The sequence below is a fragment of the Pleurodeles waltl genome, chromosome 11 (genome assembly GCF_031143425.1).
Source record: "Pleurodeles waltl isolate 20211129_DDA chromosome 11, aPleWal1.hap1.20221129, whole genome shotgun sequence".
In the NCBI taxonomy this organism is placed as follows: Eukaryota; Metazoa; Chordata; class Amphibia; order Caudata; family Salamandridae; genus Pleurodeles; species Pleurodeles waltl.
Genome location: NC_090450.1, coordinates 720974784 through 720988178, shown reverse-complemented (window position 1 = coordinate 720988178; position 13395 = coordinate 720974784). Strand labels below are relative to the sequence as shown.

General features: G+C 44.3%; 1 protein-coding gene across 2 annotated transcripts in view; it reads left to right on the top strand.

The window, feature by feature from the left end:
- The window catches only part of CNNM4 (cyclin and CBS domain divalent metal cation transport mediator 4), a 302427-nt gene extending 290686 nt beyond the window's left edge, over positions 1-11741 (top strand). For both annotated transcript variants that reach the window (XM_069214402.1, XM_069214403.1), the window contains one exon: positions 8865-11741. In XM_069214402.1, coding sequence (XP_069070503.1) covers positions 8865-9071 — 207 coding nt within the window. In that variant the 3' untranslated portion in view covers positions 9072-11741. The remainder of the gene's footprint in view (positions 1-8864) is intronic.
- Positions 11742-13395: the final 1654 nt, after the last annotated feature.

Below are 13395 nucleotides of genomic sequence, written 5' to 3'. Positions count from 1 at the left end.
TTCTGCTCTTCCAAATCTAACTTGGGTGCTAGGGTGGTTTGGACTAATCAGGCTAAGATGGAGCCTGAGTCTTTATAAAGTCCAGATCCTGGCAGTACCAGATTTTCATTCTTCATATTTACATTTTGTTGCCAGTTATCTTGGGATTAGACTACCTGTAGACCCCGATACAATGTATTTTATAAATTTAGATCCCTTCCTAAAATATATTATCATTCTCTTCAAAATAAATGTCAAAACCTTACCTTTTTAATGGCTATAATGTCAAATCATAATTCTTTCCTGCTGTACTCTGGTAATTCCTCTGTTCTTCGTTTTGTCAAAATCCAGCCCTCATTACTATATTTATATGTGGGTTTGAAAATAATTACTAGGACCATAAATAGCTAATTCTTTGCATTCAAAAGGCAGTGTTGGAATTGTGCTGATACCATAGGGCAATCTTGTGGACAAAATTAGTTTGTCGTAAATCCTTCTCTCTGTGATCTTAAATGTTTTTTCTGTTGGATAAACTATTTTAAAGAACTATTCACATAATGAAAGCTATGTCTTCATATGAATCTACCAATTTGGACCCTGTTGTTTAGAGTAGAAGGGTAGGGAGAGCAGCGGTCGATGATCATATGGAATAGGGTCTGCTCAGGGGGATAGGGGTTGTTGGTCCCTTGGTGTATCTTGAAAACCTGGCATGGACCTGGGCACCTATGTTTAACACTCTTGTTGTAGAGGTTGTGATCAAGATTAATTGAACAAGGGGGACTTTATGCTGGTGAAGTCTGATTTTATGCTTCCTTTTCTGCTGGATACGTCTAACCACCAATTTCGTACCTAGAGAATCTCCTCAGCTCTTGAAACAGCTTCTGCGTGCCTACATGTGGAGCTATCAACCTCTGTAGAGACTCCCTCTTGCCTCTGGACATGTCGACACAGCCACATAAAGGCACAACCCTTGCATGCTGACATTGGTTCCTCTTTTTCAGTGCTCAAAAATGTGGATCCAGCAATCCACTACTTCCTCTTTTGTTTTTTCATAAGATGCTCACATTATTCAACAACTTGTGCAGGAATGTCGCCTCTTAAAATGCCAGTTTTGAAGCCTTTAATCACATTTAAAAAATGGATGTCAGTGAGGGTCCAATACAATATTTGCTTATGGTGCTTTGAGACCAAGAATGACCCCAAGTCATGCAATTAGTTTCCCTTGATGCACCCGAAGGCCATCAGGAACAGAGAGGCCATTCTCTATGTTGTGGAACATAAGAAGTGTAGGTCAGTTGCCATCATCAGGTAGGTTTACGGCCAGGAATCCAAGGCCGACTGAAAGAAGAAACACAAGAAGTGTAGGAAAAGCCCCTCATCATCCATACTCTCCCAATCTAGGTGAAGAAACGTGCAGTTAGGATTGAGAAACGCAACTCTGACTTAAGTGTCTGACTCCAGTACCATTCCGACTTTGGAGCCGATACATCCAAGTTCATTAGGTAATCGTCACAGGGGGTTATGACTTTCAAAGAGACCATGCTACAGCTATTTAAGCTCCCACAGGCCCTTCTTGTGCCCCTTGAATCCCATGGAGATGGCTGGTCTTGCAGTTGTACTTCTGCTGGTGGAACCTCACCTGCACTGACTAACTCTGATCAAAGCCAGCCCACACCACAACATCATAGATGCTGCATTCTGGTCCTTCATTCTTCTGGAGCGAGCTTCACCTGACAGTTCGGAATGGACTGTTCCCATCAGGAGCATGGTCGATACTAAGTGTCATTCTGTCCATCACCTTACTGCAGTTGCAGTTCTCCTCCTCCATTGACACTGGCTATGATTCTGATAATGCTGGCAAGCTTAGGTCTCAGACCAGAAGCCTGCGCAATGCAGCTTTTGGGGCCTCCTAGAGAGGAAAGTGCTTCCTTTCCAGTTGTGGTTCGGAGAGATGCAGAGGTCCTGGAACTGCCTCTCCTCACTGAAGAGTTTAAGGTTAATCTCCTCACAGATATTTTGCAGCTGAGCCATCAGTATCTGAGTCTTTGTTGCCTTTCTTTGATGACCTGACTGACCTAGTCCTAGCTGTCATTTTCTACACTGACTATGAGTTGTGCATTGCAGGACGTTACATCCTATGGCAGATGATCCAAAACGTTTCAAGCAACATGCAACCCCAGGGAGCTTTGTAGTGAAGGCCTCAACAAGCAAAGTAACCCTGAATTATTTTCCCATTCTCCACTGGACAGAGAATCAAAAAGTGTTGATGCTGATGATAAAGGGCCTCATTACAACCCTGGCGATCAAAGACCGCCAGGGTTGTTTTGGCGATTGTACCACCAACAGGCTGGTGGTACAATCTGCCTTATTACGACTGCGGTGGTAGCGCCGCGGTCGCACCGCCGGGACTGCCGGTTTCCCATCATGGTTGTCCCGGCGGTTTTAATCCGCCAGCGCTGCCCAGGGGATTACGACTCCCCTTCCCGCCAACCTGTCCATGGCAGTAGAGACCGCCATGGAAAGGCTGGCGGGAAGCGGAGTGCGGGGCCCCTGCACTGCCCATGCACTGGGCATGGGCAGTGCAGGGGTCCCCAGGCACAGCCCCACCCTGTTTTTCACTGTCTGCACAGCAGACAGTGAAAAGCGTGACAGGTGCAGCTGCACCCGTTGCACAGCCGCAATACCACCGGCTCCATTAGGAGCCGGCTCCGGTGTTACAGCCAACAGCCCCGCTGGGCCGGCGGGGATGTCGTATTGCGGCCAGATAGGCGGCCGCTCAGCGGTCCAACCTTGACGGGCAGCCTCCGCCACCCGCCAAGGTTCTAATGAGGCCCTCAGTCTTTTCTTCTGCCACTTTGACATTCCGTTCTCTGAATGCAGTTTATCTCCTGGTTCTTTACCTTCACTCCCTTTGGAACATGGCACATGAGGTGTTGCTCAGCTTGCCTGAGAACGTGTTGTGCCTTCGCTCAGACACTAAATGATGGCCAGGATGCTCAAAGTATATTTTTTATGCCTGGATTGAACAGTACTGATTCTGTTACATGTGTGTCCTGCTTAGATGTAATCAGACCCATACTGGGTGACCATTGGTTAGACACAGGCAATTAGGCTCGTCCGATATGGTTGAGGTAGTTTGCCACTGGTGCCTTGAGGTCGGCCTTACTGAGGCTCTGCAGATTGAGCCGAAAACAACCCTTTTGACACTTCGTTCTCAGGGTTGTGAGGTTAAGCTGTCACAGGCTTCTCAGTGAGGTACTGTGGAGGGCTGGGAGATGGGCAAGAGCTCAGACCTAAATAGCCACAACATAATGTCCAGCCGAGAGTTTATCTTTAGGGAAAAAGAAAGTAATTTAATCGCACTGCCAAACTAAATAAATCACAACATGACAACAGAATAGTACAGGATAGCATTCAGTTGCATCGATCAGTGAAGCGTTACACCCTCCTTCTCTCAAGTGTGCTTCTCTTTCCTGCTGTGGTTCAGTTTCTCTTTCTCTTGTTGAAAATGCTGTATAGTATAGGCAAGAATTAAGCACAAGTGCAAAGAACTGAAAGCAGTTTCACTTGATAGTGGTGTAACTTGGTTCAGTGTCATTCTCAACCCTTGTTACAAAGTCTTTATTTCATCCAACGGTCTTTCCTGCATGTGTTAGGCTTTGTCCAGGTATGCAGCTTAAGCCCTGTGTTACCTGCTCTTCGTTGTGTTGCAGTTCAGACTGTATGGTGGGTGTGGGATGGGTTTCCACCCTTACGCCCCGGTCCTTTCTTGTGCGGGTTGCTGCCTCTTACTGATATTGGTTCACTGAGTGGACTCGCTGGACAGGTGTGTCTGGTCACACCAATCTTTGGCTGGGGTGGCCCTCGTATCTAGCTGCAGACCAGTGATCAAATGTAGCAGTTGCAGCCAAACGTCTTTACAATGATAGCTTTAAATGTCTTTGCCAGCAGCCAAAATACCAATATCTGAAGCTTGTGGCAGACTGCCGCGTAAGAGAATGCCCACTCATGGACAGTTGTGATACAGTTCAGTCTGTAAATGTGCACCAAGACCATGGAGACACTTTTGCAGCACGGGGTCACTCCTGGCTCGCTTTCTTTGTTCATTGGCTTCCTCTAGGTGCTCCATACATCGAGAACAAACTGTGCCTCTTCTCCTGGACAGTCTTCTGCAGGGCCAGGCACAATTCCTTTGTCTGAGCAGGCAGGCATGCTTCTAGGATCTTGAATACTTCTAGGTAGATCCTCAGCTCTGGGAGGAGAAAGTGCAGACTTCAAGTTATGTCCTCTCACCTCTTGAGCACTGTCTATCATGCAGACAGCAGTTCTAGTTGCACAGCAGTTCTTCGAGACCACTGTGAATCACTTCCTTTCTTGGGCAAGAAAGAACTTGGGACTGGAACAAAATGGAATAGTTTGGATCACACTTGTATATACATTTTCCTAATAGGGTATGTGGATCCACTGCTTAGGTTTTCTGAACTGGTTTTGGTTGGTTTTCTAACAAATGTAATTTCCAGTCTGCTTTCGAGGCACAGGTAAAGACTGTTTTTCTAGTACTAAAAGTCTTTCAAATACAAATTAAAGAAAAGGATCTATGAGTACACCCGGGCAATATGATAGCAATTTTTGATTTGAATAAACATGGGGGAACAAAATCAGACATCCTGTCGTCAAAACTAGCGCATGAGATATTGAAATAAACAATAAAGACCAATTTGATAGTCAAAGCAACCCACTAACAGAACAGGTAAATGTAGAAAAAAGACAAGCCTAAACCAGAAAGTGAGCATATCTCACAAGAGGGAGGTCAATCAGGAAATTGTAGAAGAGGTTGGGAGGTCAGGAGATCTTTTTGCAACTGTAGAAAATGCAACATACCACAACCTTGGCATTTAGGTTTCACCACTCACCTTCCCTGGGAAACACACTGTATGAATTGGTTACGGATATTTACCTGTACTTCACAACCACTTCTCCCCTAATTATGCTGTTGCCCAAAGTGATCAGCAAATGCAAGGTACCAGAGATGCAAATTATTCTAATACTCCAAAGTGGGTAATACATTTGCAGTTCTCACACCTAATTAAAGTATCCAAGGCACACTTAAAAGGTTGTCACAGTTCACAAACATACTAATGATCCAAGGGGGTAAACTATCCCTTATCTGCTACCCTGGTGGCATTGCTCATGGAGACAGTTTGCACACCTGTATCTCACTTCGCAATCATTAAGGAGGCAAATGACTGGCCACACACAAATGTTATGCTACTAAATGATTTCGATTTCTTAACTTGAACTAGTAGCAGGGATCTAGAGACCGTACAAGTAGCGAGAACAATACTGTACACTACTTACTACACCTATTAAATTTCAAACTGGCATATGCATTGCTAAGGGTTCACCTATCAGTGATGATAGAATACAGAAGGGAGCAGGATTACAAACAACTTTTCAAAATGCTAGCTATCAGAAGATTTCAGGAATGGGATATAAAATCTTTCTTCTCAAGATCAACCAGTGTATATCTTAAAAATAATTATAACACAACTATTAAAACTATCTTGTAAACCACTGCAGAAAGATCTAAACCGCATAACCTTACAAACAGCCTTTTGGTAGCAATCACATTGCCAAGAAATGCAAGTGAGATACATGTATTGCTGTGCAGGAACCTTGGGCCAGATGTAGCAAGGATTTAGCGAGTTGCAAACGGCGAAAATCGCCGTTTGCGAGTCGCTAAAGTCACCTTGCTATGTAGAAATGCATTTTGCGAGTCGGAACCGACTCGCAAAATGCATTTCCGACTCGCAAATAGGAAGGGGTGTTCCCTTCCTATTTGCGACTCGCAGTGCTATGCATTTTCATTTGCGACCGCGATTGCGGTCGCAAATTAAAGGGCAGTTACCATCCACTTGAAGTTGATGGTAACCCAGTAGCAAACTGGAAGGGGTCCCCATGGGACCCTTTCCCCTTTGTGTCTGAAAAAAATAATAATTTTTCAGAGCAGGCAGTGGTCCAAGGGACCTGCCCTGAAAAATACCGAAACTAAAGGTTTCGGTTTTTTTTCAAAGTGCAGCTCGTTTTCCTTTAAGGAAAACGGGCTACACTTTGAAAAAAAAAAACTGCTTTATTTAAAAGCAGTCACGGACATGGTGGTCTGCTGTCTCCAGCAGGCCACCATCCCCGTGAGTGCCCTGAATGGCTATGGGGTCGCAAATTGCGACCCACCTCATTAATATTAATGAGGTGGGTCTTTGCGACCCCATAGCGACTCGCAGAAGGTGTCTGAGACACCTTTCTGCATTCCAAATTGCGAGTTGCAATTTGCGAGTCGCTGGGACTCGCAAATTGCAACTCGCAATTTGGAATCTTCCTACATCTGGCCCCTTGTTTCCAAGTGCATAAAGATAAGATAGCCGAACAACTAACCCAAGAGTCATTCTAAGGTAGTATCCAGGTTTCACGATCCAATTGTCTACCTTTTTCCAAACTCGCCAACAGAAAATGCACTGAACACTCCAGAGGTCAGGAAGGCCATCACATATTATGTACGGGTTACAAAATACACTTGAAAGACAAAGCAGCTTTTTTGTGGAGTGTATACCACAAGCAGAATGACCATCTTTGTCAAAGGTTTCTATAGCCAGACGGAAAGTGCTGTATAGTGGAAGGAGGAAGAAGACAAAGGCGCGTGTGGCGCAGATATTCATGCATGGTATAACTAACAGGTGGAACTGCTCATGGCAGAATAATACAAACATTTGAATCTAGATGAATTTTACACTGCAAAACTATTGTTACAGTTAAGGAACTAGGGGCCAGATGTAGCAAAGCGTTTGCGAGTCGCAAACGGCGAAAAACGCCGTTTGCGAGGCGCAAAAGCCTCACCGGTATGCAGAAATGCATTTTGCGAGTCGGATCCGACTCGCAAAATGCATTTCCGACTCGCAAATAGGAAGGGGTGTTCCCTTCCTATTTGCGACTCGCAATTCAATTCCATTTGCGACCGCGAAAGCTGTCGCAAATGGAATCACAGTTACCATCCACTTGAAGTGGATGGTAACCCAGCCGCAAATGGGAAGGGGTCCCCATGGGAACCCTTCCCCTTTGTGAATGGAGAAAAAAATATTTTTTCAGAGCAGGCAGTGGTCCCATGGACCACTACCTGCGCTGAAAAAATCCGAAACTAAAGGTTTCGTTTTTTTATTTCAAAGTGCAGCTCGTTTTCCTGTAAGGAAAACGGGCTGCACTTAGAAAAAAAAAACTGCTTTATTAAAAAGCAGTCATGGACATGGTGGTCTGCTGTCTCCAGCAGGCCACCATCCCCGTGAGTGCCCATACTCGCAATGGGGTCGCAAACTGCCACCCACCTCATTAATATTAATGAGGTGGGTCTTTGCGACCCCATTGCGAGTTGCAGAAGGTGTCTGAGACACCTTTCTGCATACCAAATTGCGACTTGCAATTTGCGAGTCGCAGGGACTCGCAAATTGCAAGTCGCAATTTGTTTTTTTTGCTACATCTGACCCTAGGTTTTCACTTACCTTTGGTAACTCTTTTTAGTGTATACTCAATCTAACCTCAGATCCCTCATTCCCCTTCTCCCGTTTTTGTGGAGTATACTGTCTGGTAGTAATAAAGCCCTAAGTTAGCTGTCGCACATTCCATTCTTTTAGCTATGCTTGCGTTCTTGGGTGTGGAATGTCTGATGGTTAAACTGTTGTCAGTGCCCAGATGTGGTGCCTTTATTCAGCTCCATGTCATCATCTCTGGAAATGGGATGGAAGTAAATAGCGAACACTTATTGGTTCTCAGGAGCTGTTTCAAGAATTTAGAGAACCCGTCTGCTGCCTGGGATGATTCACAAGGTGCGGAATCTGACTAGAAAACGTATCCACCAGAATTGACATTACCAGAAGGTATTCCTTAGGTTGGCCTCGCCAAGGACACTGGTGAATGGAGTGTGAGCTCGCAAATCCAATTGGTGGTAAAGTGGTCAAATAAAAATTCAGTGGACTAGGACTTGATAAATTATAACAATACTTAGTTTTTATGGTGAGCCAGCTGCTATTTCATGTGTTTCAAGCTGGACAACTTTACATTCAGAAACTGTTATGCTGGTGAAGGTAACAGGAGGAATACACGTGAGATGCTATTTTGTCGAGTGCTTTGGGATTTCTGGCTGAAGCTACGTGGTCCATGTAGAGGGCAGAGAGCTTGACAGTGTCCTTGGGATCAGTACAGGTTTCATTGATAGCAATGAAGTTCCGGGGTTTGTGGTGAAGTGATAAGTGGTTGTTGTTAATGGTTGTCATACTGTAGACAGAATAGTTCTATAGGCAGAAGTAAACCGTCTCAGTTGCCATTATTAATGCTGAGGTCTTTTTTCTTTTCAAGTTAAGTGAAACAAGCTGTGGGCGGCTACTATCGGTGTGAGGTAGTATGAATGCGGGGCCGAGGTCTGAGAAGGTGAGAGTCCGTGAATCACGTTTTGCCAAAGAAGCCATTCACGATTTTTGAGCTGAGGCAAAGGAGTGTGGATGAGAGGTATTTAGGGAAAGCGTGGTGTCAAGAGCACATAAGTGAGTGAGATGGAAAAAGTGATGGGGGTTTTCCATCACTTCAATATGTCAGAGATACAGTTCCCTACATATGACTAATGCAAGGGGGTATTGTGTATTTTGATGCAACAGCACATTTGCAACTCAAATGCATAGTGATTGCGTATTTATGTTGCTCACTCCCTTCCTCGCTGCTTGGCAATAGTAGCTGTCCGGCGGTAAGGTTGGTAGTCTACCTGTTTAGGTTTTGTAGTACAGATGATACAGGTCTCATCTCCAGGCTTTTCTTAACAGTACCATGTTCCTCTTCCTGTGTTGTAGATTACCCGTGCACAGTACCAGAACGGATTGATGGCCTCCCGTTTGGACAGCAGTCCTCAGTCTCCCGAGTGCGGGCCTCCAAAAATTGACACCAGCTTGTCCGAAAAAATTGACACTCCAGATGACGAGACCACTAGTCTCCTCAATGACACGAACTGTGTGCATCGGCAACCTCAGCCGCACAGTCTGCACGAAAACTCTGTCTGACAAGAATGTGGGCTCGGCTGAACTGTCTGCTGGGAAGGGCACTGGAAGGGTAGACTGCACCATACGTCAAAGAGGAAACATGAGAGGGCATACTGTGGCTTCTGCTGGGCTGCACTGTCCACAGGTGACAACACCAAATGAGGTGGGTGCTCTACTTGTCTACCTCATTGGATACAGGTGAAGACATACGACCTTGTCTGCTAGAGGAGATACCGGATGGGAGGCATGCTGCACCATATGCTCAGAAGGGGGTAGTGCTGTTTGCTTGGATTGATAAAAGAGAGTGTGCAGCCAGTAGTCTACCTAGACGGACGCTAGAAGGGGCAGGTTCAACCAGCTGCTGGAGAAGACATGAGGCGAGGTGAAGTTCTGCTAACCCACTGGCTGCAACCACTTCTGGAAAACTGCCGGAGGCATTGGGGAGCAAGACCAGCTGCCTGGTGTGAAATTACTACTTGGACAAATGGACGCAAAGGGAATAACTGATGGACTCCTTCTATTGGGCCAGGTCAATAGGACTGAAGCATCCCAAGCCCCACATGTGTTAATGTTTTATATTTGTGATGTAATTTATAGAAGTGGGATGTTCTTTGTTCGAACGGTTAGGTTTTGGCTTTTGCTCAAACTCATTTTTCTTTTCTAGGGAAGGGACTTTTTTTTTCTAAATTCAACGAAGGCAAGCAACAACCCAAAAAAAATGCTTCACAAAGAGGAGCAGCGCACAGGATATTGGATTCGCCAAAGGGGCCAGTGCCTGGCTGTTCATTTGAGCAGACTCTTGTAATTTCACTGAGGCCTGTGCATCTATAATTTGTGTTGATGGTGAGGTATCACACATGACTACCACTTTGCACGCAGGAAGTAATGACTACCACATACATGCAGGTGATAATACAAGCCATAGGATGCACAGGCCCTCAACAGCTCCAGTTGTGCAGAAAGTAATTGTAGCTGCACACGCAAACCACTGCAGGCACAGGTTGTCACAGCATCTGCACAAGCTTTCATAGCTGTCCATGCAGGTAGTATCAACTATAGACCATAAAGCATTCTCTGTCTTTATGGTTCTCGTTTTATTTCTTGCTCTCTTATACTCTCTCTCTCTCTCTCTCTAGCTTCTCGTAGGCAGTGACAGCAGCCTCACATACAGGCTAACAAAGCAAGCACAACGACAGTGAGACCCTCAACATAAATACATTATAGTTTTAGTGAGTGTCTTGGACTTCTGGCAATGCACCACTAAGACTCCAGCTACAAGGTTAACTGGGAGCTGGATATCTAGGAATGGGAATTTAAGGTGATAAATGTGTGCTTTCGACCAGCTGGTGCTCTGCCCTGAAGTAGGCTGTTGTATCAAAGTCTCAGGAAACAGTATGGATTTTTATCTAGTGTCTGGACTCAGGGTCTTTCAGCAGTCTGGTACGTGATGGCTCAAGTGCCACCAATCCTCTTGCCTACGAGTGCTAGATGTTGGCTATATGTTGCTGTCCGTCTATGGTGTTTCTCACTTTCCTTAAGTCTTTCTCTTTGCTTCTCTGTGTTGACGTACACTTGTGCTATTTGCATGACGCCATAGGCACCTGCTAGCCTGCTAAAGATTCGGCTTTCCTCAGTAGTTTTGTGTTTGATATATATATATTTTTATAAAATAACCCTTCACACCGTTGCGTCATTCTTCAGATCACACAAGTCTTCCATTCCGTCCCTATACCTTTCTTGCAGTTTATAGTTGACACGAAGTAGAAGTAGGATAGGCGGACATTCCGTCCCTATACCTTTCTTGCAGTTTATAGTTGACATGAAGTAGAAGTAGGCTAGGTGGTGTTTGGCGTGCCAGGTGCACAATTCCTTCTTTACTTTCCTGTATTTTCTGTGGATGATAAGCTTCATTTGTGAAGACATATGCCTCCAAGAACTGCCTTGCATTTCTCAATTGCATGCCCATTTTTATTGTTATGATAATCAGTGGTACTTAAGATTTTTTTGCTGCATCAAATGGGAATGGGATGGGAAGCTCACATGCTGCTGGGAAGCTAGTCTAGTGATCTTGAGTCCTCTGTAAAGTCGACAATCATGTGTTGTGCGCACTCTGAGCAACAAGTCTGCCTTTTGGGACGTAAGCACTGTCCCTGAGCTGTGGACCTGTTGGGACCACCTAGACATGATATCTGGGGCCCCCAGAATAGGCTCTCTTACCGCAGGATGGTTAATCGGGAGAGAAAAAGCAAGCAACGTGTATTTATTTTATGTACGATTTGATTTGTATATTTTTAAGAATTTATATACTTTCTGTTATTTTATTTGTTTTTGGTGGTGTTTGTTCTGTCCTATCACCAGTGGTGAGGTGGAGGGGAGTGAGTTCCTCATTTCCATTGGTTACCATAAGGCACTTCGCCTGACGAGGAAAAGCACTTCGGGCTGCAGATTTCTCTACCTTTCTGTTGGTATTCTGAGCCTGACAACCAGAGTCGGAGGAGTGTTCCCTGCACCTACTATCAGCTAATTGGGAAGCATACCTGTGGAATATGTTCCTTCTATGCACACAAGAAAGAAAATGTTAAATAAAATATATATATATATATATAAATTATAAATAATGTAAATGGAAAACGAGCTGCAGAGTTTAATAAAGAAAAAACATCTGAGTGGAAATAAACTGTTTAAAAAATGTTTTTGCCTCTCAAAACATCTTTTGTTTATTTGAAAGTGTAGGAAACATTGAAAGTACTTTGTGTATGTCACAGGTCTTCTGATTTACACTGCAGCCTTTCTTTACGTTTCGATTCTTTAGGGGGAAAGGATGAAATGTACCACATATATAGCCGGATTTGCCTTTTAAGGAAGACCTCTCTCATTTCAAAACCTACGTTTATACGAATTTTACTTTTCTTTCATAAAAATCTATTCTTCCAACTGCTTATTGCTAGGAACTTATTTTATGTTTTCATGAGTGAAGTAGGGGAGCTGGTTAAATACTGGCATGCTCGAGTGCCCACCCTCCTACAATAGCTCTACAAACTACATTCATATATACTGTTGTTGTAAATATTAAATGGATGATACTGTGAGAATTCAAACTAGTCATCTGCAAGGAACACTTGAATAGTTGTGTTAGGTTGTAGGATCCCTCTGTTTCAGCGGTGTTGCAGTATTTCAACCCTGGAATTTAACATCCACATGTATTACAATAGTGTAACCTTGTGTTTACAGCATATGTTGTTATAAGTCAGGTGTTGTGCACTCTCATACCTTGCCCTCTGTTGATGAACTTGATTTTCCACTTAAAGAGTGACTTGTGACAACCCAAACTATGCAAGAATGTCAAACTCAGCTACTGCTACGAAAGACATTTGATCAACGTGTCTATAACTGTAGAATCCTAAAGATTTCATACTCGCTTTCCCGGTCTTTATGGTGTGAAGGATGAAAGTTCTGATTTTTCTCTCTTATGCAAAGTTGCTACAACTGCATTCCTCGAGATCACAATGAAGAAAGCTGTTTGGTTTGTCAGCAATAGAAGTGTAAACTGTCTATTCATAACTTTTGTGCTCATGCTATGCTCATCTATGAGCACGTAATCATGGATTTGAGAGACCTTGAAGCTTCCGGGCTTTTAGAGGACAATAATGCCAGTGGGGACTCCTATAGACCTAGAGGAAGAAGCACAATTTTAACATAACGGATTCCCACTAGAATTTGTTACGGCACTGAAACAGATCCACAGAGGCACAGAGACTCCATATTACGTTATAAAACAAGTGCCACCTGCGCCCAGGGATCAACTAGAACACATGAGATGCTGAGCAGGCTGACTTCAATTCTCGTCTGTGGACCCCGGGTTTGTCTGAAAGCCTGCCTCAAAACAGAAGAAGGTGTGGTTACATCAAAATACAAGGAGAGTTGACTCTGATAGTCCCTCCAATGCCACAAGAGAAGCGGACTTTAAACTCTGAATCTGAAGACACTTTTCCTTAAGTTGCTGCTTGGATTGGACTGACTGTCAACGGCAAACTCATCCTCCAGCCCAAAAAGAGTCAGAGTTTAACATGTATGATTCTTCAGCGCCCTCAAGTAGTAGCACAACAGATATTCAGGAATTCAAGACCCTGAAACAAGAAAAATGAGAATGGATGTAGGCCCATAGACCAGTGGCGGCCGGCAGCTTTAGGAGGGCAGGGGGCAGGCCACACACACACTCATTCTTTCACACACAGACACGCACGCACGCACGCACATCCATTAACACTCATACCGTTCAAACATGCACGCACCAAACATTCATTTTAAAACATCACACACACTCATTCTTTCACACACGCACGCA